General features: G+C 49.5%; 1 protein-coding gene across 1 annotated transcript in view; it reads right to left on the bottom strand.

The window, feature by feature from the left end:
* Window positions 1-26,789, bottom strand: part of MTOR (mechanistic target of rapamycin kinase) — a 117,913-nt gene that overhangs the window by 9,872 nt on the left and 81,252 nt on the right. Inside the window, exons 35-53 of the mRNA XM_027843822.1 lie at window positions 24,903-25,028; window positions 24,651-24,782; window positions 20,577-20,692; window positions 19,684-19,801; window positions 15,629-15,835; window positions 15,009-15,109; window positions 14,063-14,159; window positions 13,406-13,504; window positions 12,984-13,106; window positions 12,592-12,774; window positions 8,755-8,889; window positions 8,311-8,485; window positions 6,489-6,624; window positions 5,724-5,871; window positions 4,530-4,652; window positions 4,230-4,312; window positions 2,073-2,145; window positions 1,449-1,523; window positions 667-802 (exon numbers count right to left, since the gene is read on the bottom strand). Of these exons, the coding sequence (XP_027699623.1) occupies window positions 667-802; window positions 1,449-1,523; window positions 2,073-2,145; window positions 4,230-4,312; window positions 4,530-4,652; window positions 5,724-5,871; window positions 6,489-6,624; window positions 8,311-8,485; window positions 8,755-8,889; window positions 12,592-12,774; window positions 12,984-13,106; window positions 13,406-13,504; window positions 14,063-14,159; window positions 15,009-15,109; window positions 15,629-15,835; window positions 19,684-19,801; window positions 20,577-20,692; window positions 24,651-24,782; window positions 24,903-25,028 (2,386 nt within the window). The remainder of the gene's footprint in view (window positions 1-666; window positions 803-1,448; window positions 1,524-2,072; window positions 2,146-4,229; window positions 4,313-4,529; window positions 4,653-5,723; window positions 5,872-6,488; window positions 6,625-8,310; window positions 8,486-8,754; window positions 8,890-12,591; window positions 12,775-12,983; window positions 13,107-13,405; window positions 13,505-14,062; window positions 14,160-15,008; window positions 15,110-15,628; window positions 15,836-19,683; window positions 19,802-20,576; window positions 20,693-24,650; window positions 24,783-24,902; window positions 25,029-26,789) is intronic.

Here is a 26,789-nt window from a genome sequence, read left to right as displayed (position 1 = left end):
TGCATAGGAGGATATAATGAGGACATGCAGTATTAGTTCTCCACTTAATTCATCCACTGCCATGTTTGGACTCAGAGAAGGTGTGAGAGAGGAAATAGTAGGAACAGGATCTGATAGTAATGAATTTTACAGGGAAAATTTCCATCAACAGGCAGAAAAAAATAATTGAATATTGTTCCCCTAAGACACAACTCTATTTCCTACCCAAACTTAGTTTTCTGCCTTGTAGCCCAAACCAGAGGAAGATCAAGCATTATTAAGGGAGTGTCTATGGTGAGAAAGAAAGAAATCCAAAGTGATTTAGGGCAGCCCTTAAATGGTTAATGAGCAATTCTTTAGACTATGTAGTTAAGGACGTAAGGGGAGGTTTTACAAAAGTGGAACACTTTGTTGTACACCTAAAAGCATAATTTTAGCAACTACTCCATGCTCTTAGGGAAGGAGGGGGGATGGCCAAGAAGCTACATGAGGTTCTCAACTTACAAATGGCCTGCATCTCGAGGGCTGGGAATGCACCGTCCCCTGCCCCAGCCACCCTGGAAGAGGGGGATATACCTTCCTCTCTAGGGCTCTGGGAGGGAACTTCCCACTGCCCAGCTGAGGTGGGGGAGGGGCTCCAGTCTGGTGAGTGGGGCTTTCTGTTCTCCTGCATTCTCGAGCACTTACTGTCCATAAGCCTCCAGTTCAATAAGGGGTCGTAGACAAAGGCTTCCAGCACGGCCATCACGCTGTCCTTGTGCTCCCGAAGCACCTCCATCACTGTGTGGCAGGTGATCCTGTAGTTACCATCAAGGCCTGTCACCTGAAGCAGAGACCCAGACCTTGTTTAGCAGGGCCGCAGGTTCCAGGTGTACTCGCTTCCACCCCAACGGATTCTACTGCATTCCTCATGGAAGAGAAGTCAGCCATGTCTTTACTGACATGCAGCAGCGGAGGGGAGCTAGGAGTGAGGGCCAGAAAGACCGCTGACTGTCTGACGCTCCCAACTAGACAAAGGCACTGGCCTAAAATGTGCTGAAGAGTTAGGGGAACGTCACTGCCTCACACCTCGGCAGAGCGACGAGAGGGACTGGACCCGTGATTTGACTAATATAAGGAACTTGCAGGTGAGGGAGCTCTCTCTACTTTTCTTTTCTTGTTTTGGGGTTAAGTGACTTGCCCAGGGTCACACAGCTAGGAAGTATTGTGTCTGGTCTGAGGTCGGATTTGAACTCAGGTCCTCCTGACTCCAGGGCGGCGCTCTATCCATTGTGCCGCCTAGCTGCCCCCAGCTGTCTCTATGGAGCCCGGGGCCCAGAGAGAAGTGACTTGGATAGCGACCCCCCTGAGCCCTCCCTGGGTACAGGGTGGGAGGCTCTGCTACCTACACAAGCCAGTGAGCTCAGGGAATGCGTCTCGTGTCTCATCCCAGCTCCATTCTGAAGCTGCCCACTCCTGATCCCACTCACCTCCATGGCATTGGTCAACATTCTTGTCAGTCTAAATGGAATCTTCTCAGGGAACTTCTCTCGAGTCATCGCCACCTAGCGCGGGACAAACAGAGTCACAAAACCACTTTTGGTTCGCTTTCTCAAGCTGAAACCAGGCCAAGAGAAGTACCTCCCCCAGAATCATCCTGAATTAACCGACAGAAATTTCAATCAACCAGCAGTTATCATGTGCCTACTGTGTGCCAGGCCCTGCGCTAAGCGCCGGGGACAGGAAAAGCTCCACACGGATTACACAAAGAGCACGGAAAGCCATGTCACTGAACTTCAATCTACAGAAATTATATCAACAAAATCTGAGTGTGTCCTCTGTGCACGCCACTGTGCTACGTGCTGAGGGGGCTGCCAAGAGTGGGCTCTGTCCTCCAGGGGTTTGCAACGAAGGACGGTGGGAAGAAGGTGAGGAAGAGGACAAGGTGAAGGAGGGATGGGGCGCCTCAGACCCCACCCCGCCTGGTGGGCCTAGGGAGAGGCGTTCATTCTTGGGTTAGAGCCATTCTAAACTACACAAGAAGGAAGGACTGCAAAGGGGAAAATCTCCCTCTATGTGCTTCGGGGCCAGCAGAATTAAGGCCATCTCCTCACCTCAAAGCAATCCCCAAAGTCGATGTGCAGGATCTTCCCGCTGAGTCTGTCCAGCATCAGGTTGGATGGGTGTCTTCATTCCAAGGAGAGACCAGAGGCACAAATTATTAGAGCAGCCCAGATGGATCCATTGACTCGCAGGCCACAGCACAGGCCTTGAATGAGAGCGTATCTGGGCAAGCCAGAAGTGGCCCCGACCACGCGCTTCCCCTGGCTCCTGGCTGCCTGACAGGCAGAACAGTTCGGAGCAGCCGTGCTGTGCGAGAAAGGCCCTTCTCTCCGAGCTCTGCAGCACCGTCTGACCAGAGAACGGGGGTCTGCACCATAGTCAGGGCTATGTGTGTTTAAACACTTACTACTGATTTGAGGATAAGGTTATTTGTAGCCTAGAAGGAGGGGGCAAAGCGAATAATACCAAGAGAGGATATGTAAATGTACGTGCAGGGGACACAAGACCAGAAGAGAAATTTGGGGTGACAGGAGTAATGCCTTCAGCTGTTGAATATCTATTACAAACATTTTCAGATTCCTTTTCTCGCCAAGAGAGTTGGATAACTTTATAGTACAGAAGTATAGAAAAATTCTAGTTTGGTTGGTTCTAATTGTAGAAGGCCACATCTAAAAGTAAAAAGGACAGATTTTAAAGCGTGTTTTTGAATCAGTTATGTCAGCCTATTACACCGAGAGGCAGTAGGAAGGTGTAGCTAGTGTGCTCGGCTTAGGAGTCAGCAAGGCCTGAGTTTTAATCCTGCCACTTCCTGCAATGGCTCGTCGGAGTCCCCTGGACAAGTCACTCAGCCCCTATGACTACACAGAGAGAACTATCCAGGACTTGTCACTAAATCATACATGGGTTTCCCATCCTAATAAAGTCACTCTAGGGCAAGGGGTTTGCCACTAACCTAGACATTTTTCTTCTCTTGAGCTGACTTCACAGCCTATGACAGCCAAGTCTGACACTGGCCAAGACCCCATATACAGGATCACAGCATTTACAGAAACTGCAAGGCAGGTGCACACTACCTACTTCCACGGTGGCAGGACCTACATCATATCAAGAGGCACCATTCAAAAAAAGGCCTAAGGAAGGATGCTCCCTGCAAACATCTGGATGAGGCACCAGCAGCTGTGGGAGTTCCTGAGGAGGGGGCTGCCAAATCAGAGCCTTCTTTGCAGTTTTCTGGTTGGGTCCAGAGTCACAGCCTAGGCAGTTCAGAGGCTGGCAGCATGGGTACCCTCAGATGTGGAGAATGTAGTAAGCCAAGAGTAGGGGTCTTGAGAACACACCACACTGGGGTCAGCTGAGGGAACTGGGGAGATTAGCCTCAGAAGAAAGACCTGGGAGGCTTGAGAGTGGAGGTAAAGTGCAACATGACAATACTCTTCCAGTAAAGGAAGGGCGATGCCTTAGAAAAGAGATCAGCCTTGCTCTTCTCAAGCCCCGGGGGCAGTCCCAGTAGTAATGACCAGACAGAAGCTGGAAAGAAGCAGATTTAGACTGGGTTTAAGGGGAAAGTTCACAGAGCTGCCCAAGGGAGGAGGATGGCCACTGTGTGGGATGGTTCTCGAGGCTCAGGAGTTCTTGTTCATGTATGGGCCAGACTACATGACTCTGAGGTCCTTTCCAACCCCGTGACTCTGTAGGGGCCCAGAATGGCTACGTAACTCGTCTTGAGTTACACAGTGAGTAAAGGAGCAATGTGAGGGTCCCAAGCGAGGGTTTCTGATTCCAATGCAGTGCTCTTCCCCCATTCCATGTCACTTTTTGTAAACTATGGAATCTCTAGATTCAAACCAACCTTAAACAGCAAATAATAATGAAACTGAAATACCCAAGTATGTCCCTTCGTCAGAAGTCCTTAACAGGTTCATTAATAAGTCACTCTTCTCACACTTTGAGGATTAAAAGCAAAAAATACCATTCTCTACACAAAAATGCTCAGTTAAGGTAGCAGGTAGCAGAGGTTTTCTGACTCCAAATCCAACCCTGGCTTATTGGAAAGTACAGTAGGATACATGGCAAAAAAGGTCAAATGGAAATATTTATTCATTAACCAGCCACCAAATCTCACCAAAAAGCCAAAGAGTGATGGTTAAATGGTTAAAAATGCAAGGGAAAAAAGATGACAGGAAGGAAGGAGAATGAAAGTCACTCACCTGTCTCCCAGGCCCAAAATATACCCAACCATGGACATGACTGCTAAAGAACGGGTATAATTGGTTCTTCGGTCAAACCACACCTAGAATACAGCACACAGAGAGAGAAAGAGTGACCCAAACTGGCCTCAGGAAGGCTACACCCAATGCAGTGCCCAGAGACAAAGCAAGTTCAAACTGCTGAGCCATCACAAGGCTTTAAAGGCAATCCTGGGACTGCTGATTACGAGTGAGCCACAGTCAGTGACTCCACGTGGGGAGGGCAACGTGAGCACGCAGCAGCGGCAGTGGTGTGAGTACCTCGGAGCTGGGGCTCTTCAGCCACAGCAGTTTGGCCAGATCGTCCCCAGCGGTGTTATTGACAGCATGCTCAAACACTTCCACCTTCTGCATCAGAGTCAAGTGGTCGTAATCTGGAGCCATCTGAAACGAGACACATCCCACTCAGTGAAAAGTGTGCATTTCTGCCACTGCCCCAAGGAGACAGGGCCATGGCTTGGATGAGGACTCAGTGAAATGAGAAACTGTGAGGTCACCAAGCCTGGTGGACTACCAGTCTAAGGAATCACCAGAGAAATGGTGTCAAAAACGAGGACCTCGCCTGCAATTTGAGGCCTCCTGGAATGGATGTGAGATGCCAGTAGAGACTGTGGTGCTGACAGCCATGTCTGGGGGGAGCTGATCAGAAGCCCTGCCTGCCTCCCCGGGGTGGGGTGATCAGAGTCCATCTCCTCCGGCAGGGAGAGCTCCCCATCAGGCTGCCTTCCTATGGCACCTTGGTCCTCCAAGGGCCCTCTCACAGCCTAGCTTGGGTTGGAGTCTGAGATGTGCTAGACTGTAAGCCCCAGGAGGGCAGGGACCACATCTTTTTAAAATCTTGTATCTTCTAGACTAAGAGCAATGTGATAGAGTGGACAGAGAGCAGGAAGACCTGGCTTGATGTCCGCGCAGCTCTGGGTAAGTCACCTAACCTCAGTGCCCCCAGCAACTCTCTGCAACGTAAGTGCTGATGGTGCCAATCTGCTTTGGTGGAGAGAAGTTCTCACAAGGAACTCCCTACATTTATGAAATCGCAGATTGGGTCCAATAAAAAAAGAAATCCTCCAGTGTCTCACATATAACAGTTGCCCCATTTCTAGGTCCTTTTGGCTCTCCATGAAGGAAGCTGGTTTAGGTTTAAAATAGTCATTGGACACTTAGGCCATAATAATAATCTCGGAGTGAACCAGAGGCAGGAAAGGCCCTCCAGAGCCACCTAGTACCACGCAGAGTAACCCGTACCTGGAAAAGAAGGAATGCCCTCTACTCCCTCTCGGCCAGGGCCACCCAAGCTGTGCCTGCCCAACGTCCCGAGACTCTAGGAAGGGCACCCGCTATTCTCCTCCCCCCACCCCTGTCCCCACTGCCCTCAGGATTTCTAGAAGAAGAGAACCAAGGTCACCTCAAGCCTTGACTTGTGGGGTGAGTGTGTCAGACCAGGCACCTGCCACTTACCCGTAACATGATTCGATGCTCAATGTTGAGAAGGATCTTCTTTTTCTCCCGGTAGTCTCGGATGAGTGCATGCAGCGTGTCACAGTGGGGAACCCAGCCAATCAGGCCTGAGTTAGTGGACAAGGGAATGACGGCGTATCTCTGGATGCTGGAGGGGATGGAGCCAATGCATGTTTGTCAACAGGACACAATGTAAGCAGCCTAAGTACATCTTCCTTAAACAGGTTCATCCCCCGCACCCCGAGGGGCTCACATTGGTGCTAACATGACTGATCTCCGGCCCCTCCCACCAGGAGGTCATCAATGACTAGACTTGGCTGAGTAGGCATGGGCCACCTTCAAGGCCGTCAGGATGCTCTCTATATTCATAACTGGAAGCAGAGTGATACTGAACTGGGGCTCAAGAGGGAGTCTCTGGCTATAGTTTCTCAAGGTCTGGCTGCTCCTTCAGTCCCGAGGTGTCACATACATGGTCCACATGGTCCCGTTTCTAAACCACTGTTCTAAGCTAATGACAACACTGTTCCATTGTGGACACTCCAAAGGAGAGTGAGGATAACTTAGAAACAAAAATCCAGCACATGAAAATCTTTCAGAACATTACTAGACTCGATGTCTTGGCTTCCTGTGACCTTTCTGCCAGGTTCGTAGCTTTACAACTTCATTCTCAAAGGAGATGTGGCATCACAGATCCTCACATGGGAGCACCCTGGGTGGCGACTCACTTGCCCCCTGCATTTCCTCCTTTCCACTGGCCCCACATACCTGAGGTTTTTCCGAAGGGATGTTGGATCATTGGCCAGCAACGTGTTGACGAGGCCAAAGAGCTGCATGACTCTCTCGTCCTGCCTTAGGTCCTCATGGCCTTTCAGAAGGAACACGAACTCATGACCATTGCTGCCTGGAAGCAAAGGGGCAGATGAGAGTTCAGGTGAGGGCTTCTCAGGCTGTTCTGGGAGGGCAAAGGTTCTCCCAGATCAATGACCACTTCTACTTGCTCTCCCCCAACCCCACCAAATTTAGTTCCCTAGAAGCCCACTGGTTTTGATGACATTCCAGTGAAGGAATGTTGATTCAAAAAAATTTTATTAAATAAGAACTGATTCCAGAAATTTTAAAAAGAGATAAAGAGACTCGTATTATCAGAGGCCAGCCCATAGACCACTAGAAGTGATCATGTTTGGTAGGTGGTCATTCAGTTGCATAATGAGGGCATAGCCATCTCCATTGGCCTAGAACATCAGGTTGGGAAGTGAGATCGAGAATAAAACCAAGCCCCATGCCTTCAGACATGATCACCCCTGAGGTGTCTCAGACAGGTAAAAATCTACCCTGTTTTTCTTTTTCTTTTTTTTTTTGAGTGAACCTGTGATTTAATTGGTATAGTAAACTCCAGTGGGGCAGGTAGGCAGCACAGTCCATAGAGTGCTGGGCCTGGAGTCAGGAAGACTTCAAACCCTGATTGCCTCAGTTTCCTCATTTGTAAAATGAGCTGGAGAAGAAATAGTGAACCACCCCAGGATCTTGGTCAAAAAAACCCCAAACAGGATCACAAAGAGTCAGATACGACTGAAAAACGACCGAACAACAAAATTCCAGGGGCAACAAGCGGTTAAGTGTCTTGTGTCCAAGGTGGACACAGTCAGGGTGGTCAGTGGTCAGTCAGGGTGTGTCAGAAGCAAGACTCGAAAGCAGCTCTCCTGAACACGGAGGGAAGCTCTCTATCCTACCTTGGAGGCTGCACAGCCTCTAGCTACCTGCAGAGGGAAGGTCAGAGTCCTTGTTGAACCAAGTTCATCGTAAAAACCTTATAACCTTCACACCATAGTTTAAGTTAATCTTGTAACACAACTTTCCACAAAAAGGAAACAGCCCTGAGCAGCTCTGGCCACATTCTAGAAGCATCTCACAGGCTCGCCTCTCCTTTCCAAAGCCTCCTCCTCTGGGAAGCCCTCCCTGCTCCTTTGGGCTGGAGATGACTTTTCTTCCCAGACTGCTCATAGCACCTGTTCTGTACAATGCTCTGCACACAGCAGGTGCTTAACAAACAGATGCCTTTGCCAATGTTTGAGGCCTCCTTTTCCCTTCCCCACGTGTACCTTGCCATTTCCCTGATGCTATCAGCCCCACCCTGCCCCCAGCACTGCTATGTACCCAGTGCCTAGCCCTTCCTCCTGTGTTGCTAGGATTTACACTGCTCACTGCTGCTGAGCTCGGTGGGTTGGAGGACTCAGGTCCCAGGATCAGTAAGGAGTCAGAAATAGAGAGACGGAGTCCAGAGAAGATCGTCCTGACACCAACCCTCCTGGCCCTCCGTCACTGCCAGCCAGGACCCGGCGCCTGGTCCCTGTGGATGCCATCTGAGGCACCACTTTGGAGGAGGGAACAGACAGCCTCCGAGAGCTGCTCTGGCCGGCCTGGGGACAGCCTCTCTGGCCTCCTCCTCCCAGTATCCTCTCCAGCTTGGCAAGCCCTGGCAGGGCTGCTGCTCCACTGCCCTAAGAGCCTTGGAGACCCCACAAGGAGGCCTCAAGAAGAGCAGAAGCTCTGGGGGCAGGGCACAGCCAGTCGAGGGGAAGATTCTTACCCATTAATGTCAACTTCCTGGGCCTCTGCTTGGATGTAATGACCTGGAGAGAAGGTGCTATGGACTGAATTCGGATGACGGGCTGGTTGGGGTCATAGGTGCCTGGCACCGCCAATTCTAGGTCCCGGCACATCAGGAGTTTGGGCGAGACGTACTGCAGCTCCAATGAAGTGAGCTGGGAAGAAGCAGCACAAAACATCATTTTCTGCCGCCTGAGAGGAATGCAGATAGAACTGTCGGCATTCCCCAACTCCCCGTACTGATGGCAACATAGAGGGCCACCTGCACTTTTCTTGGGCACGAGTACAAGCACAGGGCTTGGCATCCAGTAGGCACTTCATAAATGCTTCTTCATCCTTTCTGAGGCTGCAGGGTTTTCTCAGGGTCTGCAAAGATGGGGGCAGAGATGGGAACATGGCCCTCGGGGGCTCTGGAGGTCCCTACCTGAGGCAGCTGCTTGGAGATCCGTCTGAACACATGATAGTAGAGGTCCCACGCCTGGGTCAGGTCCTTGACATTGCCCGACTTCATGTACTTTCGGCACCACTCCTGGGCCTCCATCAAATCTCGGCCATAGGCCTGGGAAGAAAGAAGGGGAAAGAAGCTGGTTTCAAGCTGGGGTGCTTTCTAAGCTGACTCATGGCCAGAGCCCCAGAAATGCAGAAGCAGCTCTGCTGTGGAGCATGAGAAGGCTTGTTTGATAAGGGGTGGGGTGTCCTGGAGCCAGCTCCAAATCCAGGCAAGTCACCAAGTCTCTCTGGGTCTCAGGCTCCTCATTTGTAAATTATGTCACCAAAAGACTGGTGCCCCTTTCCTTGCATCACACTCATTCTCGTAACAGAGACAACCCCAGGGGGCTCTGAAGAGCATCTGTGGCTCCCGCTGCCTTGAGCACAGAAAACCGGCCACACCGCTGGGCATCTGGACTTCTTTGTGAGCCAGCTCCATCTAGTCTTTCAAGCCAATCACCCATCACTCTCCTCCCCAACCCCCAACTAGGCCTGAGGCACGCTGGCCAACAGGACTTGCTGGCTTCTGTCTAGGACACGCATCTCCTGGCTGGCACCCCGGTTGCCTTTGAGGCTAAGCTCAAGGATTGCCCCCTGACCCCCGGCGGTGAGCTGCCCCCTACTCCCTACCCCGGCACTGCAGACTATTCTGTGAATGTTTCTTATCCCACGGCAGAACATAAGCTCCCTGAAGACAGGGACAATCTCTAGGGGCAGCTAGGTGGCGCAGTGGATAGAGCACTGGCCCTGGAGTCAGGAGGACCTGAGTTCAAATCCAGCCTCAGACACATGATACTCAACAGCTGTGTGACCCTTGGCAAGTCACTTAACCCTGACTGCTTCAACAGAAAAAACAAAAAACAAACAAACAAAAAGAAGGGACAATCTCGCTTTTTGTCTGCATTCCTAACACCGTTCCTGGCACACAACCGGTGCCTGCTAAGTGCTTGTTGACTGAGAGTCACCTGAAGCATGTTTTCAGACAGTCACTTGCAATTCTTCTTGGGAAATCTGTTCATGACTTAGGTCATTCCTCTACCGACAAACGGCTCTTAGTGTTGTGTTTTTGTCAGGTCACTATACAATCTCTGTTAGGATTGCGGATCTGCAAGGAGCCATCAGACCAAACAAACCCCCCATTTCACTGGGGACAAAGCTGGCCCGGGCCTGCGTGAGTCACAAAGGGCGTGTCAGAGGCAGGCGCTGAATCCAGAAGCTGCCTGGAACAGCACTGCTCTGTTCCGATACTCTTCCCCAACAGACTGTTCTTGGTATCATTCTATCTTCCCTGCTGCTGTTTATCTAAAAGCCTAATTTTACGTAAACAAGACCCGTCTATTTTTGTTATTCAGGATCACAAACACCCCCCACCTTGGGAAAAGCACCTTCTCTGTTTCCCTCTCACTTTATCAAAATGTGACTTTTTGCAGTCACAGTGTGTATCCCATGTGAAGTTTACTGGCATAAATGCTACTTTTTGCTAAGTTACTTTCCAGTTTTACCAGTAATTAATTTATTCCTTATTAAAAAGGAAATCTTTTCAGAAGTAACTTACGTGCTTGGGTTTATCAACAATGGGCTACTGTTGGGTTTTTATTTCTCTGTTTCTGTTCCTGGGACTTAGTTTTCTGTTTTTTGGAACCGTCTGGTACTGGTTAAAAGTCCTGACGACCGCTACTTTATAGTAGAGTCTGCTGTGCTCCTTCATTTGCACTCCTCATCACTTTCCAGATCTTTTGGCTCTTCCAAATGAATTTTGGCTATTCTTTTATTTAATTTCACAGAGCATCCCCTTGGCAATATGAGGTAGAATTAAACCGGAAGATTCAGATAGCACTGCCATTTTTATTATGTCATCATGGCCCAACCGTGAGCACTAATTATCTCTAATGATTTAATAAGTCTTTCTTCTGTAAAGAGTGCTTTGTAGTTGCGTTGACCTCTTGCATGTGTCTTGGTAGGCTAACTTTCAGATATTTTATACATTTTGTAGTTATTCTGAACGGCATTTCTCTCATTTTCATTTTGTCTTGTTTTTGTTAATACAGTATATAAAATGCTACTGTTTAATGTAGCTGTATTTTTCTGAATCTAGTAATCATTTCCATCAGAATTTTCACTGATTCTCTCAGGTTTCCCAACAGTGTCATGTTATCTGCAAGTAGTAAGGATTTTGCTGCCTTCTTGCTAAATCTGTTGTGCAGTACTGGTATAGAGAGCATTTCTAGAAATGGGCCAAGTGGGGAGAATGAGCAGCCTTGCTTTCCTTATGTTTATACTGGGACATTTTCTAGTGTTTCTCCATCACAAAGAATGCTACTTCTTGCTTTTAGAGAAATACTTTTGATTGTACTAAAGAAAGGGCCTTTTATGCCTATAGCTTTTTTTTTTCTTTCTTTAAAGCATAAATGAAAGCTGTATTTTGTCAAAGGCTTTTCCTGTATCTGTTAAAAAAATTACATGGTTTTTGTTGTTTATAAGATAAATGACGCTGACAGTTTTCGTAATTTTGAACCACACCATTCCTGGTATAGATCTAACACAGCCACAGTTAATAATTTCCTAGATACATTTCTATAGTCTTCTTGGAAGGACTTTATTTACATTTTGGGGTGTAGGAAAGTGTAGGACTGCAGGCCAACCTCCCTTATGAATTAATATTATTAGTTAATATTAATATTATATGAATATTAATTCATAAGGGAGGTTGGCCTGCAGTCCTATGCTTTCTCTCTTCCTGGCTTGGGTATCAGGACATTATTTGTCTCACAAAATGAATCTGGTGGAGGGCCTTCTAGCTCTGTGTTAGCCAATCATTTTTGTAGGACAGATAAGAATTACTCTTTAAATGTCTGGTAGAATTCACTTGTCAGTCCATTTGGCCTGTTTTCTCCCCTCTTTGTCAATTCCTCCATAATGTCTTCAATCCCTTTTTCTCAGATTGTGGTTGTCTTTGTGATTTCCATTTCTTGTTAGCTGGGGTTAGCTTGGTTAGATGGTAGTTTCTATTTTTGCAGAGACACACTTCTTCTGAATTCTCAGTTTTACTGGCCTAAAGCACCTTCTGATAATGATCTCTATTTCCTCTATGTTTGTGGTGGCTTCAGCTTGTTAATATTTTATCTTCCTTTCTTTTTCTCCTGGAGATTATAATGATTTATATGGTTGCTCAGTTTTGTGATTTAGCAATATGCTTTATTTCCAGTCTTATAGTTTTGGGGCCCCAGTACTTCTGTGCATTACCTACTTCACAGGATGGTTGCGAGGATGGCCTTAGGCAAACCATAAAATACTAGAGAAATGTGAATTCTTACGAGGGCTGTTTAGGCAGCCTGTGGAGCTCCTTTCTAGCTAAGGCACTGATGAATTCTGACCAGCATGCTGATGAGGCAAAAATTACCTAAAGATTGTCAGATGCATAACATAACCTCAAAGGCCCCATAAGAGCCCCTGGCATTAGAGTTTGGGAAGGGTGAAGACCTAAGGTTGGAAGCGACCAACTGGTCCAAGCCCCTCACTCTGAAGCCAGACAAGAAGTGACTTACCCAACATTACACACTAGGATTTCATGACAGGTCCCCCGGGATCCCTGGGACCCCATGGGGTGGGCCCAAGTCCAATGTCCTTCTAGCTGACTTCCTTCAACCTTTCTTATGTTTCAGCATTCTTAGTGACCTTTGCCCAAGGGCATGTGGATAAAACAGGCATCCTAGGCAAGGGAGGATGGGAAGGGGGTCTCAGGTTTACTCCTTTCATGCCCTCTTGTCCCCACCTGATTGAAGGATGTTTCTTTCAGAGTCTGGGGTCCCCGTTCCATCATCGCGTGCAGGGGTTCGAGCACCTCAAACATCCCTTTCACGTTCCTCTCCCCAAAGTACAAACGAGAAGCTTCCTCCAGACCTTCGTGCCACATCTCATGCCACAGGATGGCCACTCGGATCAGCTCCTCACTCACCTGGACCCAAGACAGGGACAAGGAGGCAGCAAGAAGTCAGTCTAGGCATTCACTGGGAAGAACAGGAGAGATGCTCTTTCTGGACACTAGAGGGCACACTGAGCCTTTCCCTGAGGAGATGGGAGATGCTGCGGAGGCTACTCAGGTGCCAGGTGAGTGAGCCCATGCTGCAGTTAGCGGCCATGTCTGAGGAGTTGCCTAAGACTCACCATCATGGCCTGCTGGACCAGGGTGTTGCTGTGTTCACACATGTTCTTCAGAATTTTGTTGGCTGCGTTGTGGCGGGCCGTGGTGGTGGACTTGGAGGCCACGGTCAGCGGGTAAATCAGAGCCTGAAACAAATCGAGAGGGAAAGTGGGTGCACGTGCCCAAGCTACGGCCAACATGGCCTACGTGGGTGAAGAAAGAGGAAGGCGTGAGCTGGTCCAGCTAAGCTATTAAGAATCATTTCAACAGTCAGGAAGACAGATAATAAACTTTAGTGGAAATCGCCTCTCCTCAGGTAGGGGTGCTCGTGGCTACAGGAGGAGTGACCACCCCTCTCACAACCACCTCAAGCCCCCATCCCAAGGCAAAATCACCTAAGTAAGACTCTTAGGCAGCCAAGAGCAGGGTGCCTGTCCCAGCATACCTGGGGGTGGTATCGACCGATGTCTGTGAGAAGCTGGTGAATGAGGCGTCCTACCAAGGGCCGGGGAGTATCGATTCTTGCAATGAGCTGCGGGATGACCTGGGATTCAACAGGAGACACAGAAGCGATGCTAGTTACTCTTCTGGGGGGGAGCAGTGACTGTCACTGACTTGGCTCAACATGGCCAAGTCCTTCTGAGGCACCTCATTGTGGTGTAAAGGCACCCCTGGGCTTCTGGAGGCTGTGTCTATCATGCCAAAAGCTGGGAGGAGGTAGGCAACAGCGGCTATCGGAGCGCCAGACCTGCTGTATGGCACGAGGTTTGTGCCTAGCTCAGGCACAGGGTGAGGAGCTGTGCAGCCACAGCAAACACACAAGGACAGGCTGAGGTACACTGGTGGGGAGAGTGACCCTATCTACAATGGATCGCCAAAGAAATGCTGTGAAACTGTGAAATAATCCATTGTTTTCCCTGCTCCAACAGCTTCCTGGGAAAGTGTAGCCTCAAACTCAGAACCAGAGTCTAATGGGTAAAGACTTTCTGTTTCCTTCCCTGAAGGGCAGGTGGGCTACTGGCTCCTGCATAAGGCTTGATTCCAGGTGTGACATGATTCCAAGAGAAGGCTGCAGAGGAGATGGAAATCAGCCCAGCCTCACCTGTAACCAGGTATCAATCTGGATCGCCTTCACCCCTTCCACAAGAGCTTCATTTACATCTGGCCAGTGTCCATAGTCAAACCACAAGGTGAGGACTCTGGTGAAGGAAAATGAGGAGATGATGAGCTCTTTCTTCAGGGCATACCTGCCCCTCCCTTGCTGTGGATACCGAGGAGAGACGGAGTCTACTGAACCACGACAGTGGCTCTCAGATGCTGAGATGGCTGGACTGCTTTAGGAGGGCGACAGGCCCTAGGGACCAACTACTGCCCTCAGTTCTCCATGGACAGAACAAGAACCCCATGTCAAATGAATGGCAATGACGGGTGCTGCTCTTGATTAAACACCAATGAGGAACACGATAAATCCATTACCCCAGGATTACCCCAGAGACCCAAGCAGGCGCCCCCCTCTTAGATATATGTATCCGTGAGAGATGAGCCCAGGGAAAAATCAGCTAGTGGACCTTCCTGCTCGATGGCTCTAAGCAAGGAGGGACAGGGAATCCACCGGGGCTTGGAGACAACAGGAGAAGTGGCTCGCTATGGTTAGAAATCCCAGATAAGAGGCAGAAGCCGTCCCAATCATCTGCAGCCCCCGGACTAGTTTTCTCCGGTTACCCAGTGCTCTCAACAGCTCGGGGGCCCAGAGGAAAGGGTTTCAGAAGCACCGTTGCTCCTCCTGGGCCCCCTCTGCTCATCCACCCTGGGTGTCTGGGGTGTGCTTCAAGGCCCCTCCCTTCACTTTTGCATTAGGACACACAGAGGACTACCTATCACGGGTCAACTCTGTGTGTCCAAACGCATGCCCAAGGGCCACTGCACACGTGAATCCTGTGACAGTGAGCAGGGCAGGGGCGAAGCGGGGAACGTGCTCAGCTGCTGCTGCTGCTGCTGCTGTCTCAGCCACTGAAGGCTTTACATTCTCTCCCCTTGTTGCTGGGTACCTGAGGGTGTCCTGAAGGTTGTTGCCCCGAGACAGAGAGATGGAGCGGAAGAAGCCCTGGACAGCAGGCACCGTGTACATCAGAAGTGTCTTGGACAGATCCTGCTGGAATACACAGGTGTTAGATACATTTTAGGCTACGAGAAATCCCCCCTCAACTGAGAGGCTGGAGAAGGGTTAAAACTTAGGGACACGTTGTTCTGAGGGTCTGCCAGCTGCCCCCGATGCGGTCTGAAGTGAGATCAGGAAAGGCAGGGGAGCAGGAGCATGAATCATGCCAGACCACGTTCTCTGAGCGGAACTGCAGACACAAGCCCACCCACACGTGCAGGTGCATTCAGACAATATGCTCATTCACTCAGGACGGAGTTCAAGGACTTTGTTTCTCAGCTCTGGGGCTGGGCCTCAGCCAGCCCTCTCCCACGCACACATTCTGATGGATGGATGGATCTCGAATCACCAACGTGCTCTGGGACCTCTGGCTGCACGGTAAGGGGAGGGGGCTGTTCTAGCATGCGCGCACACATGCATGTGGGCACGCCTACACACATGTGCGTGTGTCTTGGTGACACAGGTTGGGAGAAGGGACTATCCTCTTCCACCATACCCACCCTCACGCACCTCGGTGACCTTTTTCTGCACAGGCGAGGGGACGGGGCTGTTGTCCGCACTCTCAGCCTCGCTCTCGCTGTTGCTGCCCTCTGTGTGGGCGCTCGTGACGCTGGCCCCGCTGGCGTGACGGAGCTTCTTCTTCTCGTCTCGGGCCTGGTTCTGGTGCTTGTAGTGCAGCACGGCTTCAAAGTTCATGACTGCCCAGGCATGCCAGGCCTGTGGTGAGGAGATATGGGACAAGGTACAGAGCCCTGACGTGGGACTGCGGGGGGCAACGCCGGTTTTCGAGGCTCAAGAAGGTCCCAGAATGGAGAGGGACCTCAGATGCCACCTTGTCTAACTGGCACCTAATCCAGCATCCCTTCTGCAATACCTGGACAAATGGTCAGGCAGCACCTGCTTCTGGATAGCTTTCGCTGTTCACAGGCAGGAAAATAAATAGATAAAGAGGCAACAGAGAGCTCTGGTCTGGTCAGAACCCTCCACCCCTGGCTGCCTGAGTGAAGAAGGATGCTGATAAGGAGAAGAAAGTCCAGAGGAGGGCAACTAGGCAACAAGGCGAAGGGCTGTGGTCCGTGGCGTAGGACTGGGGATGGGAATCTGGAGAAGAGAAACTTCCGGGGGGGCCTCCACAGCTGTTCTCAGGTGTGGGAAGGGCTCCTTGGAGGAGGGGCCAGACTGTTGGGTCTGGCCTCAGAGGGCAGGACCAGGAGCCAAGGGTGACAGTTACCAAGAGGTCAACTTAGACTCCTGACCACCTTGAGTGCTCTGAGAACAGGATGGGCTGCCCTGAGAGGCGGTGGGCTCTTCCTCCTTGGAGGTGTTCCAGAAGAGGTTAGTAGAGTATGTTAGAATGGGGAGTCCTGTTAGATGTGGGCTGGATTAGCTGGTCACCCAAGAAGGTCCTTCTAACTCTGAATTCTGTGCTTCCTAAGTCTTTGTTTTTCCAGGCTAAATACACCTGGATCCTCCAACTGAACCTCTCCTATGGCACGGCATCCAGTCCTTTACCATGCTAGTCCATTCCAGGGTTGTTACTGCCCTCTCTACAATGTAGTACTCCAAACCAAATACAATGAGGAATGCAGACGCCTCCAGATTCACAGAGTACAGCCGGCCCATCCCCCCCACACTTTGGACACAATGGAAATGCATCGGTTCTTTTGACCACCATGTCATAGTGAGTCATGTTGAGCTTGCAGGCCCCTCAGAATCCTAGGTTTTTTTCCCACGGACCATTGTTTAGTCAGGACTAGATCCTGAGGTTCAAAACAATCTACCATATGATGAAACTGACCAACCTTTATTTTCTTCCTTTTTAAATTGCTCACATTCTCCTACTCCACTCCAGGATGGTCAATATATTTATCTTTATCTATTTTTTATCTATTTTTATTATCATTCTCCCACTACTCACTGTTTCTTGAATATATCCCACCTGGTCCCACTCACATTTCTTTGTGCATGCAGTTCCCACATCTGAAATAAATCTTTCCGTCTCTTGTTCTACCTGTTGGAACTCTTCTCTAATGTCTGAGGCCTAGACCTGCTGTGACCTTCTCCAGCAGACCTTCCCTGATGCCCACTGCAGGAAGTGACCTCTCCCTCTTCCAATCGGTCCCGGTGCTCTGCCTATAACCTTCTTGCACCTCTAGAACATCTTACTTAGCCTTTCAGTTATCTGGGCCCCTCCCATCTCACCTGCTGGACAGTAACCTCCTGAGTTGTACTCATCTCACTATCCTTATGCTGCCCACACTAAAGTTTTACTACCTGTGTGCAGGAGCTAATGAACTGAATTTCTTTGATAACTGAAAATGTGCTTACCCATCACCAGTCAAAGCTATGGATGCGGATGGTATGGGGCGCTGGACTGCACTTGTGCTGACTTAAAGATGTGCCTGGAAGCTCAAGAAAATTGCCAGCAAACCCTATCCCTGATTTCAGTTTGCGTTCTTGGGCTCTCTCGCTGGTGCTTGCGGAGCCGTTTTGTACTTGGTGGCGGGACCTTCCTTACTACGCCAGGGAAATCACAGATGGCCCAGTCACAGAATCCTGGACCTAGAGCTGCGGAGAGGGCCTTGGAGGGCAGCGAGTTCAATCCTCTCACTTTAGGGGCCCCAGGAAAGTGAAGTGACTTTGCAAGGTCACAAGAGCACGTCAGAGGGGGAACCTGAATCCCGGTCTTCTGACCGGGGAGTTAGTGATTCTTCCACTGTCCACGCAGCCTCCCAGAAAGGCGTGAAGATGTCTGTCTGGGCTACGTTTGTTTGGCATGTCAAAGCTGAGCCAGCATGACTTTCAATGACTCTGTGGCCTTGCTTATTTCAGTCTGTTCCAGCTGCTGTACACCTTCCTGTGTTTCTCTGTATCTGCGACATTCACCATTTCTTACCTGGCACAGTACGATCCACTACATTCCTATGCCACAATCCCACTGACGAGCTTCTCTTTTATTTCTACATCTTTGCTACTCCCCAATGGGCTTTTATAAATATTTGGGTGTATACGGGACCTTCCTTTTTGTCACTGATTTCCTTGTATTTTATACCTAGTACCAGAGTCTCTGGGTCAAAGTGTACGGGCATTTTACTTGCAAAAATTCCAAACTGCTTTCCAGAATACTTGGGTTCAACCGCAGCTCCACCAACAAAGCATGAGTGTGCCCATCTTTCCACAAGGCCTCCAGTACGGAATACTCCCGTCGTTTGTCATCACTGCCCGTTTGCTGGGTATAAGAGGAAAGCTTAGGGCTGTTTTCCTATGCAAGTCTCCCATTATTAGTGACTCGGAGCATTCATTCATGCAGTTACTTAGTTACTAACGATGTGTAATCCTTTTGAAAACTGTTCAAGTCCTCTGACTACTGCAATGAAGCACGCTCCGAACAAAGAGTGTTCTCTTCATAGATTTTAGACCTAGAAGGGTATCAGAGGCCATCTATTGCAACCCCCGAGTCTTACATGAGGAAATATGGGCCCTCTGAGGCTAAATGAAGCATCTTGTTAATTAGCGGCAAAGCTGGGGCTTGACTCTAAATCCACCAGGCTCTGGTGCCTTACCCACAAGGCCTTAACAGAAAGAGTGTACTGGGCAGCTAAGTGGAGCAGTGGATAGAGCACCTGAGTTCAAATCCGGCCTCAGACATGTGACACTTACTAGCTGGGTGACCCTGGGCAAGTCACTTAACCTAGCAAAACAAACAAACAAACAAACAAAAAACCCAGAAAGAGCGTACGCAGATTTGTTTTTGCCCGTACAGGGAATGAGGAATTTCCCAGATGGGGAAACTTCCTAAAGTAATGTTGGTATTGTTTTATGGGAACTGAACGGACCCCTGAGAAGTTGGTGCCTTGCTTTGGGTCACCCAGCCAGAATATAGTAGAGGTGGGACATGAACCCAGGTCATCCATTCCAAGGCCTCTTCCTCCTCACACACTAAGTGCATTTCGTCAGCATTTCTCTACTACTTTAAAAAGTCTACAAAGTGCTCATCAGATCTGCTCCTGGCATCACAAGGGTCTGGGATGAGACAGCCTTGCCTAAAGAGATTCCTAAAGGAGAAATTGGTGTCTTACTAAACACACCGCCAAGAACCAGCTCTTCATTACTGAATAACATCTTTCATATGTTTCCTAAATCTTGTTGTTTGTTTTTTGAGACATTTCCTGTGACCTAACAGGATGCTTTTCAGAATCTTCCAACATAAACAGAAAACCCTGCTCAACAGGGTTGAGCACAAGGTAGGACTGAAAAATCCAAGATTAGGGGGAGAGAAGAGTCGGCCTACAGGAAGCTGAGGTCCTCGGAGTTCACTCTGGATCCCTTGAGGAGAACAGGCAGCCAGAAATGACTTCTCTCTTCCTCCCCCAGCGAGGTCCTTCCTGCCACCCACATACGATCTAGCTCAAGTGACCCCGGGGAGCAACCGAACCCAAGGTGGCCGGCTATCTCCTGTGACATTAGTAACACAGTGACCTGTGGTCACGAGTGCCCTTCGCTAGGTCTATCAATGGCCACATCACAGGCATCTCTGAGGCCCGCCAGGCCAGGCGCCTACCTACCTTGTACCAGCTGCGGTCGTGCTCCGTGGAGGCGCTATAGTACTGCAGGACCTTGGGGATGGTGCTCTCATTGATGCCCTGGAGATTCAGCTGCCACTCGCCCAGCTTCAAGAAGCACCTAGCCAAGCCAAGACACGACGAAAGGAGTCCTTTGTCAGGACAAGAGGCCCGGGCTCGGCGATGGGGCGGGTTCTTTATCTAAAGGGCCGAGATCTGTCTGGCCACGCATAAACCAGCAGGGTCACCTCTCACTTTCTAGAGGTCCAGAGACTCGCCAGAGGCCGCCCGCTTGGTGACGTGGCCTAGAACTAGAACTGAGGCCGCTGGGCTTAGGACCGCAGGCTGGAATTCCCCAGAGCGGCTGGGACGTCTAGAGAACATGGGGGTGTAACAGAGGCTTGGGGAGGGGGCTTCAGGTCGATGATCCCTTCCCTCTCCTTCACCTAAACTGAGAGCATACGTCGCGTAGAAGCTGATGATAACTTGTCACACAGAAATAGCTGGCCTGCCGACTCACCCTCCTTTGCTGCTTTGCTTCCCCTTTATTCCTAGCCCCATGGCTGAGGGCGGCCTAGGCATCTACAGAGGTTCAAGCCAACAGACCTTGGGGCGGGGGCAGGGGCAAGATCAAGGGCCTTGGAGGCCCCCGAAGGGCAAGCCCTTCTCTTCATTTTACAAATGAGAAACCAAGACCGAGAGAGGTCACAAAGCACTAAGAGGCCAAGGTGACACTCAAACCCAGAGCCAACCTCCAAATCCGGGGTCCTCCCTTTGCACCATAGGGGAGTACACAGGGGAGTAGTGTGACTGAACAGGCCACAGCAGAGAAAAGCCGAGGGCCTAGCTGCAGGGGGCCCAGCCGCAGGGGAGCAGGGGAGGGAACAGCAACGCACCGGGCCATGAGCTTGTGGAGCTCATGCTTGCGCTGCTGGTCCTCAGCGGCGATGGCGTGCTGTGCCTGCTGCTGCGCGGTCTGCACAAAGTGCTGCATGTGCTGGAAGGCATCAATCTGGAACAGAGCAGAGCGTCAGCGACGACAGCAGCACGGGCAGGCCCCGGCCACCTCTGAGGCCACCCTCCCCCTCCGCGCCTCCCCCCCAGGCTCAGGAGTCTGCGCAGTGAAACCAGCGGCCAGGCTGGACGAGAAGTCTGACAACTCGGCACGATCCCCGAACCCGGCTGTCGGCGCGCTGAGTCGGTCTGGGAGAGGGCATGTACGCTTAGGGAGAGCAACAGTGCATGAAGAGGGAAGGAAGGGCAGATGGAAGTGGGGTGGGCGGGCAGGGTCTCTGGGCTTTTTCACAAGGTTGGACTGTCCTAGACACCCAAGCAGGGAAGTGAAAAAGAGCTTCCGTATCGGGCTAAACTGGGCGTGCTTGAGAGGAAATGAGGCAGGTGAAGTAAGTCCCTCATTGTAGAGGCAGCTTGTGAGACGGTGAAGGAAAGGAAGGACTGGCTAAGGAGATGTCCAACAGCTTGAGGACCAGGGGTCAAGAAGCAAAGAGCTCTACTATTTCTCAAGACAGCGTGGCCTCGGTGCCAACCCCGAAGTGAGACATGATGCAAACGAAGGCTGAAGTTTGTCTGACTGTGCTATTTTGGCTTTTGTTCTGAGGCAGGGAGAGAGAAGGGAGGAGAGGTGTGCAGCAGGTGCCTTGCCTACAGAAAGGCTCAGAATTGCAGTCAGAGACAGAAGGGACTTGATGAGGTTGTCCGGCCAAGCCTCATGCCTCTAGACAAATAAACTGCTAAACTACCCATGACGATGTATGTCAAAATACTCATGACAGATGGTGTCTATTCCATTTTGAGAGATCTCCAGAGGCTAAGATGAACAGAATGTGCAAGTGTGGAACACACAAAAGGGAGACAACATAATCCAAATTCACTGATATGGAGAACGGGTAGTGGCAGTGGTAACAATCATGTGCAAAAAGGGGAAAATTTCTAATAGAAACCACTTATGCCTCCTTCCTCGGAGAAGAGAAGGGAGAAAAAACCAACCACTGAAATAAACCCAATCATGAGATCCATCGCCATCATTAAGTGGCCAAGCTGTTTTCTATAAAAAATGGCCCCCAAAGAAGTCTTTAAGGAGACTAAGAGATCTCTTAACCAGAAATAACTTGTGCCTTTTTTGGGGGGATGAGGAGGTGGGGAAGGCAACCTCAATTACTTTCCAACATGATGAATTAATTCATATCCAGAAACAGATCCAGAACACCGTGGCAGGCATTTCATCAGGTGGTGAATCCACACATGGGGATGGAGTTGAAACACAGGGGTTAACAAGACACCCGTCTTCAAAAGGAGGCACAGGCACCCTGCCCCACAGGTAGCAAGAGGGGTTTTGAAAAAGCACTGCATTAACGTCCTAGGCCTGTGACAGGACAAGGGAGTCTTTCTCTTTAAAGAGAGCAGCGTGAGGAGAGCTGAAATGCTGGGGTTTGTTGGTCAGATGTGATTCTGTTTATTTGTAAGGTGCTCAGCGCAGGGCCTGGCACAAGGAGGAGCTACACAAATGCTAATTAGCATTATCACCACTAGTAGAATGAAGGGTCAGCACAGGGCGGTTTAAAACCTGGAAGTAAGCGTAGATTTCTAAGTCCATGTGTGTGGGGCTGTATGGGTCAGGGAAAGGTCTTTGACTCCAGCTGCATTTCCTAGCTGAGAAGAACGCCTGTCTTCCACAGACCTGCCAAGACATTCGGTGAAGAACAGATGGCTGAGGACCCCCCTCGCAGGGGCAGGGAGGAGATCGGATCTCTTCCTTCCTTAGAGCGCGGAGGCTAGCTACTGCATCTTAGAAGAGGGGGCTAGCCCCCAGCAAAGCATGGGCGTCTGTTCTCTTGGGATTCCTCAAGGGATCAAGATAAGATTATCTGTACCTTTCTAGATCTAAATCAAGGATAGATGGTTAAAGTCAGGTATGGCGAAGACTTGGGAGGTAAGACAACACTGTCCATCAAGGAATGACAAATGCTTATTTGATGGCTTCCTTTTCCAAGGTCCCTGTGAAGCAGGATGGGGGTAGGGGCGGGAGAGATGACTGTAGCTGGAGAAGCTGACACTTGGGAGCAGACTGGGCAGAGCATGCACTTTTCCTCATTTTCTGGGTAAACACGGTACTGCTCAGGTCAGATTTAGCAAGTCTGTAGCGTGAAGGTAGCGTGGGTGGGGACTGAAAAGAGCATAGACCAGCTCTAAAGAGCGGGGTTCATTTAAGGCACAGCACTGTTGCCTCTTAGCCTCTCTGAGTCTCAATTTCTTCATCTATAGGACAGAAGTAATAACCCTAAACCCAGCTACTCACGGGGTGGGTATAAGCATCAAGTGAGACCACATATGTTAAAGTACTTTGAAAACTCTATGGAGGTACACAAAGAGATGACCATGGACTACTGGCTGTATGCAGCCAGGTTCCTCATGATGGTTCCTACAACAGGCTAATGTGGCCTTTCTAGGCCCAAAGCTTTAAACCTCAGCACCATGAGTTTTAAACAGGCTTCTTGATTTTTAATCTGGGTGGTTTAAACTTTTCTTGAGCCCAGAACTTAGGCTCACCCTCATGAGCCACACTGTATGGTACTGGTCACATTCCTGAAAGGTTATCCAGAAATCCCATGGTTAAATCTGGGCAAGAAACCAGACTGCACTCATATCTAAACTGGCCAAAATGGGTCCTTCTGTTTTTTCCATTTGACTGCATCACAAATTTGTGGGCATGCAAACTCAGCAGAAGTGAGGAGAAAAAACACTAGCCTCTCTCAGACAGCAACCTCAACAAAGTCTTCACTCTTTGGAGAAAGAACCTTGGGTCACTGGTAGATGAAAATCTCAGGAGAGGACCAAGGGACTGGGGTCCAGGACTAGTGGCTAACACTCTGGGTGGCATTCTAAGGAATACTGAGCCAACCAACCCCGCCTCCCCCGCCAGCTGAGTCTCCACCCAAACAGATCAGCAGTGACATGCAGAAGTGCCTTGTCCCCATGCTGAAGAAGAAAAAGGTCTGCAGCAAAACGTGGTTCCACACTCCAGTTGTAACTGCTGATCATCCCCCTTTCTCTGCCATGGGGTAATCACAGTGGAGAGGGAAGGGTGATGGTGGTGGTGGCATCATTGTCTTCCTCCTCTTGACCAAGAAAATGGCCAAAGCAGGTGCCAGTTTTGGCCAGTTCTATCTGAATTGTTCGCTGGTCAGGCTCCAGGGCAAAGACTGGTCTCACGTGGGGCCATTTATTTTTCGTTAACATGAACATGGTCTAGTGCGATTTTAAAAAACAAACCAGGGGCAGCCCCATTTCCAAAGGGCTTCTCTTTAAAGGGAACAGGAGGAATGTGACCCTGGCTCCCAGCGTGACTTTCCCCCTGGTTCTGGCATCACTACACCCTGGGTGTTGTTGCTTGTGAATTCCAATTTGATGACAGAAAGAAAGAGAACAGTGAAATCCTGAACAAACTAAATTGGTCTTGGGAAGGTCTCCAGGAGACAGCTTCAGAGCTTGTACTTTTCAAAATAGATGATCTGAACATCCAGCCACTTCATTTGTTCAGAAAGAGCAAGGATTGGGCCTTCTCTGTGGCTTACCGCACTTTGGATGTGCAAGCAGCATCACTCAGCGAGGATGCCCAGAAAGCCTACGAAGTGTGGATAATTTCTTCAGACATGTATGCTAACTTGTCTTCTGAAATCTGTCACCTGCCTAGATATCAGGAGCAAAGTCCTGATGGCCTAGTACTCACTTTCCTTCTTTAAAAAAGGAGGTGATGAGAAGTCGGTCAGGTGGGAATGTTAAGAGGGCAGTGATCAGGAGCCAGCTCTGTGATCAATGACCCACGGTAATGGAGAGCAGAGCCAGACCATGAAGTCACAGATCATTCTAACGATCAAAACTGGTCAGGTGACCTCATGGACCTGGTTAAGGGAGAGAGTCCTGGGGAAGGGAAGGCAAAGGGGGATACAGACCTTTCGTGCACTCTTCCACATGTGCTTCATGTAGGCATAAGTCACCTGAGGATGGACGGTTGGCAGTGGATGGTCTAGCTGTCGAGAAGGGTCGACTCCCAGGAGCAGCACTAAAGTTTTATGAGCAAGTGCCTTAAAAATAAGATGAAGAGAATAGGGTATAAGTGGTTTGGAATAAGAGCATCATCCACTCTTCCCCAGACTTCCCCCGATACCAGCCTTGCAGGAGGCAGTTGGGTAGATGGTACTCACCAATCTTCCACTCTTGCCACATAAACTCGCATATTTAAGCCAAGTTCTCATGTCCTCATGGGGGTTGACCACAAGAGACCGTACCATGAGGATTCTCTGCCAGTCTTCAACAATCCGCTGGCAGCCCTGAGTGATGGCAGGTTTAGAAGAATGAATTAGCTTCTTCCCAGGGTCTCACATCAATATTCTACCCTGCCCCTCTGCCTTCAATCCCCAAATAACAAAGAAAATCCTTTATTAAATAGATTTCATTTTGCTACTTTCAGTTTTCTCAGTCTTGTAAGATTGAAAAAGCATACCATCTAGTAATTCCCTTATGTGCAGTAGAAAAATGACTATATAGTGCTAAAACACACACACACACACACACACACACGACTGAAATTCAATTGAAGAAAAAGTGCCACATTCATGCACACATGCAAACTATTTTTCAATTTAAAAAGGCAAAAAAGCCCCCAAAACCCTATTAAGGAAGCTAAGTTCTTTTCATCACTTGGATCACACAATCAACAAGCATTTATGAAGGGCCTACTATGATGTGCCAGGTTCTGTGTTAGTCGCTGGAGATAAAGTACAAGAAAAGTGAAAAAATCCCTATTTGTAGGGAACTTACATTCCCCCAGGGAAGAAAACCAGCATGTACATAAAGAATAAATACGTGAAAACAAACACAAATAAATATGAGGAGTTAAATAGAAGAGAGAGCTCTTATCAGTTGGGGATATTAGGGGAGAAGTGACTCAGTAAAAGCTTCACGTAGAAGGTGAGGCCTGAGAGGAACAGAGAGAAGGCCAGATTGACTGGATCCCAGAGCGAGGGAGCAAGAGGAAGGCTGGAGTCAGGTTGTAAAGGGCTAAACAGAGGAGTTTTCTACTTTATCCTAGAGGCACTGAGTTGATTGAGTAGGGCAGTCACATGGTTGTATCTCTGGTTAAGGAAAATCACTCTGCTGTCAGTGTTTAGGATGAACTGGAGGCAGGAAGATCAACCAGGAGGCTGTTGCCATAATCTAGGTGAAAGGTGATGAGGGATTGAACTGAGGTGGTAGATACGGGGGAAGAAAGAGAAGTACTTATTAAGTGTCTACTGTGTGCCAGCTGGGGAGGAGAGAGAGGTGTAGGAAACTTGAAAGGGAAAGAGGAGGTTTGAACTAGTGCCTGTAGGGAATGAGAAAGGGAGTCAACTAGGGTGGAACAAAAGGACTGTTTCGGTGCAGTGAAGCCCCTGTCCAAGTGGGACAGAATGAACTGGGAATGTATTCAGTCAGCATGGCTGGGAGTGGAGGAGGTGGATGGTGGGAATATTTCAGGATGGGCTTTGTCATAAGATGAGTGGAGACAGGACAAGGGTGTGAAGGAATCAAGGGCACAGGGAGTAGTGTGGAGTTGAAATGGCTAACTATAAAGGTAGAGATTGGAAAGTGCAGAAAGCCCCGTCACAGGACCACGGCTCTGAAGTGGGAAGGGACCTCTGAAGTCACTAAGTCCAACCCTCTCGTTTCACAGTTGAGAAAATGGAGGCCAAGAGATAGTAAGTGACTGCCAGCGTCACATAGTTAGTTAGCATCTAAGGCAGGACTGAAACCCAGGTCCTGACTCTCGGTCCCTGTCCAAGTGCTCTGCCTTCTCCTGCTGGGGACAGGATGACCAATGCCTTAATGACTCCTTCTGTCTGTCCCAATTACTGGAAGAGTAACGACATGAGCAGAAGACCTGAATCTTAGGGACTGGGCACATCACTTCCCCTTGGGGCCTCAATGTCCTCCTCTGGAGAACGAGGGAACAGAAACTGATGGTCTTTAGAACTTATTTCAGTTCTAGAATTCCATCAATTTGTCAACTTTTGACTTCAAGGACCAGAGCCCTAAACGGCAGCTTCCTAGCC

This window comes from Vombatus ursinus, unplaced genomic scaffold, assembly GCF_900497805.2.
Source record: "Vombatus ursinus unplaced genomic scaffold, bare-nosed wombat genome assembly UNPS02014932.1, whole genome shotgun sequence".
NCBI lineage: Eukaryota > Metazoa > Chordata > Mammalia > Diprotodontia > Vombatidae > Vombatus > Vombatus ursinus.
The sequence above is the reverse complement of the archived record's forward strand: the minus strand, read 5'-3'. Positions and strand labels throughout refer to the sequence as shown.